Source organism: Microtus oregoni, unplaced genomic scaffold (genome assembly GCF_018167655.1).
Source record: "Microtus oregoni isolate MIOR12 unplaced genomic scaffold, Mior012 000008F_ref0000371, whole genome shotgun sequence".
NCBI lineage: Eukaryota > Metazoa > Chordata > Mammalia > Rodentia > Cricetidae > Microtus > Microtus oregoni.
In genome coordinates, this window is record NW_024543067.1 from 42,075,244 (window position 1) to 42,081,417 (window position 6,174).

The 6,174-nt window shown below is 48.8% G+C and overlaps 1 protein-coding gene across 1 annotated transcript; it reads left to right on the top strand.

Annotated features, from left to right (window-relative positions):
* Positions 1–2,206: 2,206 nt before the first annotated feature.
* Positions 2,207–5,809, top strand: LOC121451364 (putative spermatogenesis-associated protein 31C1). The gene has a single exon (XM_041656827.1). The coding sequence runs from the start codon at positions 2,207–2,209 to the stop codon at positions 5,807–5,809; it is 3,603 nt and encodes a 1,200-aa protein (XP_041512761.1).
* The last annotated feature ends 365 nt before the right edge of the window (positions 5,810–6,174 follow it).

The following is a 6,174-nucleotide window of genomic DNA, read 5'->3' on the forward strand; positions in this document are numbered from 1 at the left end:
TTAGTTTTACTTTTATATTAGGTTACAGATAAGAGATTGACTTGAGTCTCAGAAGAGATTTTTGACTTTGACAGACTTCTGAACTTTGATGAAGTGAATTCTGTTTATGACATTGCTACAAACCTATGGAGGGCCAGAGAATTGACCGTGGTGGGTGGAATCAACCCCACAGGCTCATGTATTTGAGTGCTTGGTCTCCAATTGTAGAACTTTGGAAGAGATTAGGAGGTGGGGCCTTTTGGAGGAAGTATGTGACCTGAGGTGGCTTGGACAAGAACATGGACAAGCCTTTCTCTGGGGGTAGGATAGGAAGAGAAAATAGACAAGAGTCTATTTCTGAAATAGTGTGCAGATGGAATTAGAAACATACGAAAAAGGCTGTGGAGGATGGAGCCCATGTGAAGCCTGGAGAACAGGGAGTAACTGGTCAGCTCTTCCAAGCCCCTCCCCCACACTCAGGAGTCCTTTGTGACAGGGAGACAGGCCCTCTGTGATGCATGCCTGGCCCAGCTTCCAACTCCCAGAGAGAACTCTCAGAGTTCAGTTACCTGAGATGAAGATCCAGATGGAGAATTTTCTCTGTCTTTTGGAAAGCGTTGATCCTTCATGGCTGACCCCCAGCTCCACCACTTGGGCAATGGACATGATCTTTGCCTTTGTGTGTGGGCTGGGGCTCTTCCTCCTAATATTACCCCTCCTCCCACTTGACTCACCCTCACCTCTACCAGCAGAAAACACCACCACCAAGAGGGTAAGTATGCCTTAGGCCCAAAGCAAGGAAGAACAGTTTCTTCTCTCTCCAGACTTCCCTTTCCAAATCAGATAGGGAGGTGGCTGACAGGGGATCTCAGCCAAGAGCCAGACCCCATCCTCTTGAGAACTGGCAGGTAGGGCAGAGGGAAGAGTGGGCTACATGGTGTCTGCACTCAGACCATCATACCTAGGAGAGGCCTTGTGACTTGGTGGGTCGGGGCAGTGTTCCTTGGTTGGTTAGGGACCTCTGAGAAAGAAAAGGTTCTGAGCGATGGTTTCTATGTCCCCCTGTAAAATGTATGCTTATAGGTTTGATCTAGCTGATATGAAGGGGGAAAAGACCCCCCTCCCAGGACATTAGGAAGTGACTGCTGGTAGTTCAGAGCTGAGCCTCTGTTTCTTCAACAGAACTTTGATCAGTGACATCCATGGTGGATCTCACAGCCCCCATTTGAGTTTTCCGAGAGAAAAACCACACGTTTGTCCACATTATAGACCCATGAATGGGCAACAGGTGCTGTCTCTCTCTGTCAGGTGGTGAAGAGCAAAACCAGCAAAGTCAGGAAGAAAATCAGGACCATGAAAGGTAGGCTACTTCCTTCCCCTGGAGAGGCAACTTCAGCCCCTCTGCCCGTGATTACACTAATGAGTTGCAGGACCCTTTAGAGGCAGCTCCTGGCCAAGAACCCAGAATTGAAGACATTTCCCAGGTTCTGTGCTTAGAATGAAGCTATGGACAGCCAGGACTGGGTACTGCCTGAGGAGGGAAGGTGTGGGAGGAAATGGGGCCAAGGGATGAAGTGGCGCCAGGCTCTCTGATTTGGAGGTAATCTGGTTGTTTGCCTCTGAGACATTTTCCTCTTTCAGAGCGCTGGTCCTGCCCCTCCACTGCACAGGGAGATAATGACAACTATGGAGGTCAGTAGAAGTGGATGTGCCTGGTTCATGGCATTGTCCTACCCAACATGCACCTTGCTCTCCATGCATTTGGGCTCCCAGCTTGCTCACAGATGACTGAGTTCCTGTTTAACTTTTAATTTCTACAGAAAAGACAGTTCACTCAGTCTCTGGTAAGATACCCTGTCCCTCCTATACCCACCAATAACTCAGTCTCCATTTCCAGCTTACAGAGGCAGCAGGAAGAAAACTAAGGAGGACAAGGTACTGGGTTTACTTCCGCACAGGTGAGCGATGTCCAATTTTCTCTGGCTCACCCCTATTTCCTGCTATGTGATCTCTCCTGACCAGGGCATGAGTTATCCTGGAAACAGGGGCCTTCTGGATGGGTGGGATATGAGTACAGCCCTGGAAGTTAAGAGCTCAAGGTCTTATAAAAGAGCAGAGTGTGGCACGGTGGTTGTGATGGGCTGGGAGTGTCCTTCCTCATTCATCTTGCCCCACAGCCTGGCCCCATGAGGTCCTGGCTGCAATCACATCTCCTGTCTCTTACAGCATGCAGGAGAGGCTTGTTAATACGATCAGCATTTGCCAGGACTTAGGACAAGATGCCTCAGGTGAAGCATTCAAACCAGATGCTGCCAAAGTCCACCTGCCACCTAGGCAGCTCACAGAGGAGTCTGTGGCTACTAGTTCGTCTCTAGAGACTTCCTCTGCTCCTCGCAATGAACACCTGTTGCTTCAAGATTCTAAGCCCTTGTCTCCTGTCCTGCTGAAGTCGTCATCGATTGAGCCACAGTCCTCTGTGAGTGCCTCGTGGCCACCAGAGACGTTGACAACTGGAAGACGCCATTCACCACCACAACAATGGGCACCTTCCTACCCATCTCATCCTCTGGATCCTGTGGCTTGTCCTCCACCCATGCCAGATACCAGCATGGCAGCTCCTGAGTCTGAGTGGAAAGTCCTGGCGACCTCACAGAGCACACCTCTGCAAGGTTTGTCTTCTCCCATGCCAACTACCCCAGGGCTTAACCTCTCAAGGAGGCCTACCTCAGCCATCCCAGGTCTTAACTACTCTAACAGGCCTACTTCAACCACTCCAGGCTTTGACTATTTAAGCAGGCCTACCTCTACCACTTCAGGCCATCACCACTTAAACAGGCCTACCACAACCACTGCAGGCCTTAACCACATAAGCAGGCCTACCTCAACCACCCCAGGCCTTGTCCACTTAAGCAGGCCTACCTTTACTAACCCAGGCCTTGACCACTTAAGCAGGCCTGCCTCAACCACTCAAGGCCTTGACCATGTAAGCAGGCATATCTCAGACCCTTTCAGATATCATGTAGCTTCCACAACCTCATACCACTCAAACCTAACACGTGATGAGTCCTTGCAAGGGGATCTTTTGCTCACCATCCACGAGCCCTCGTTCAGGACAGGCCCCACAGACTGTCTGATAGAGGCTGGGGAGCCCTCTTTCATCAACTGTGACATGCTGGATATGCTGGAAGCTCAAATAAGCAAAAGAGTCCAACTAAAATTTCGAAAGGAAAAAGAAAAAGAAAGATCTGACCTATGCTTGCTGCACTCCTGGGGCAGCAAGCAGGACAACATCACCTCACGCCTCTTCTGGAGCAAAAACTGCAAATCTGAACAGTTTTTGCCTCACCAGAAGGTCTTAGGCAACAATTTAAAAGAGACATATAACCAGCTTTTCTGGGGGCACCCCATTCTCCACAGTGAGTCCCTTGTGGCCAATGTCAGAATGGAAGGGGCTCGACTCCATCGCCCCTCAATCTTGTTTAATGGAAGCTCTGCTTACAGCCCCTTACAAGATCAGACTAACGACCCTCCACAGCTCTGTTCTCCACAGCCCTTGCTTCATCACTCGGTCAAATCCCAACCTATGACTCCAAAGTTTTCCCGGTCCAAATCTCCACCAGAGACTAGACTCCAAACCCAGGCCTGTGACCCATCCCCTCTCTCTAAGCTACCATGTGATTCAGCTCCAATTAAGGATGATGGGGCTCCTTGCCCAACACCCCCAGGAACCCAAGTTATTGTCCCATCTGCTGTTGAACACCTAGAGCGCCACTTTTTAAAGAAACCCCAAGAAAGTATGCGTGATTTACCAGTCACGGTCAATGAATCACAGGAAGAATTTCATCAACACACTTCCAACAGATGGGACTCACAGGGGGAATTCATTAGCGTCGAACTCTGGCAGCAGATGGAAAAAGACACTAAAAAGACATTCAAGCAACAACAACGTCAATGCCGTCACAAAGCCCAGCTATCTCTGGACCTGGATCAGGCACAACTGAATCACAGGACTTCATGCCCCTTGGCACTGGCAAATGAAAGTAGTCAGCACCCACAGAGTGTGTCATCAAATGGTCCAGAGAAATTCCATCCACGGAGGAACCAACACCAGGATCTGACAAAACGTCTGCAAAGAGCTCTGAGAAAACCTCTCTACAGGAGCCTAGAAGTTCTTGAGACCATCTGTGAGACCGAGGAGGAAACTTCCCACAATAGACACCCAAGAAGTGTTGTGCCAAGTGTTTCCATGGTGGGGCCAGGAAAGGAAGAGCTAGAAGGCACCCGTAGATATGATGAATGGATACAAACAAAGGATACTATGTTGCCCACGGGAACCTGTTGTGAAATCTCAAAGCCAACTATGGAGACTTGGAAAAAACCATCCTTCCATGATTCAACCAATAGCAAGAAAACTAATAATGAGACTTTCATCGTAGATCTGGGCATTCAGAAGGTATTAGAAGGACATGTGACAAGACGCCTGGTGAGGCACAAATGGAGGCTGCTCCTCAGAGTCCTCAAGACCATACGTGTTTTAAATATGAAGGCAACTACAACTTTGCCCTTTCCACAGCCCTCTAATGCCTCTCTGCCCTGGGAATCTAGAGACAACTCTACTATCCAAATGGCCGGTGCCCTGGGAGAACCCTGCCAGAAGGACCCAGAGAAAGAATGGACAAAAACTTCCACCATGGAATCTCAATCCACACAGAAGTGTCCTTCTGTTCTCCAGGTAGAATACGTGAGAGAAGCTCCAGCTGCTACCAACTTTGGGCCCTTTGATGCCCCTACAGTCATCCAGCGGGGCAATGTGACATCTTTTCGGGAGTTCAGTATACCTTCCCAGTCCTCAAATAGCAGGAATATCAGGGAGTTGGTGGAGACAGAGGAGGAAGAGCCCTATTACTGGATAATCCCCTTGGAAACTGTAGAGTTGGGTAATATTGAAATCAATGAATTCCTGGAGACTAGCGGGAGTCTATCATCCCCTTTTGAAAGCTTTTCCCAGGAGTCAGAAGACTCGGGCCGGAGCACACCTCACTGTTCAGCTGCTGGCATTGGCCTGCAGGAGTGTGCCATTGGCGAGTACTGCCTAGACTGGGTCCCTGAGGTTCTGCTTGCTGCAGAGAGCCTGGTATCCAGGGCCTCCCAGGCCAGCTTTAAGGTTGCGTCCACTGAAATCAAGTCACCCTTCAAGGACAGGTACCCTGTCCCCAAGAATTCCAAACCAGAGGAACAACAGAATAGCCACATCTCTGTTACAAACAAAAAAAAGTATACATCTAGAAAGCCAAGGCAGGAGGACATAAAAGTTAAAGGGACCAAGTCTGTTCAAGGCCACAGGTCAACTAATGAGAAGTTCGTGGACAAAATAAGAAGCTTTGTGCAGTCGATTTTAACTCCCAAATACAAAGAGGAAGAAACCTCTAGGCAAAAATGCAAGGGGTTACTACCAATGACCCAAAGTCAACCATCAGTCACAGGCCAACTCTTCATGCCAGTCGCTGAAGGACAAAACTTCATGACCAGTGTTGGACAGATCCTAAAGAAGAAATTGGGGGTTCACAATAGCTGTGTTTCCCCAAGTCCTGTGAGTAGGCCTGGATCCCACAATAGGATTCCAATGAAAGAATCAAAGAAAAACCAAGGAAACAGCACAGTTCATCAAGCAAACCACAACTTACACAGGAAACCTGCCCAGGACAAAGGGATGACCTGTGGAAACATCCAGGCCCAGGTTTCCAGCCCCTATCAGTGCAGAGCCCAGGTTCCACAGGTCCCAAAGATGCTTGTCCACTGTCCAAGGCACTGTCTCTACCGAAATATATAACCTAGAAACCAAATGCTTTCCCCAAGGTAAAATAAACTTTTATACATCACTTCCTCTGAGTATGTTTTATCTTGAAGTTGTATCTGCATGCTAGGCCACAGAGAAATGTCTGTATCTGGTCCCCCTTAGAGTACTGCTCCAGGAGAGGATGTGACTCCCTGAAGAGAGGACAGAACCATCTCCTAACTCCATCACTGTAGTCAGAGTCAGTAATACTGTAATTATGGAAACAAAAGTTTTTAGGATGTGTGTGTGTGTGTGTGTGTGTGTGTGTGTGTGTTAAGTCAAGCAAGTAAGATCCCACCCTTAGGGTCAGCTCACCATGTGTTTCTCCTTAGCTTTGTGAAGAATCTGTGGACAGAGGC

Bases quoted from the DNA above. Each gene is read 5' to 3' on its own strand.
- LOC121451364 (XM_041656827.1), top strand. From the start codon at position 2,207: ATGCAGGAGAGGCTTGTTAATACGATCAGCATTTGCCAGGACTTAGGA.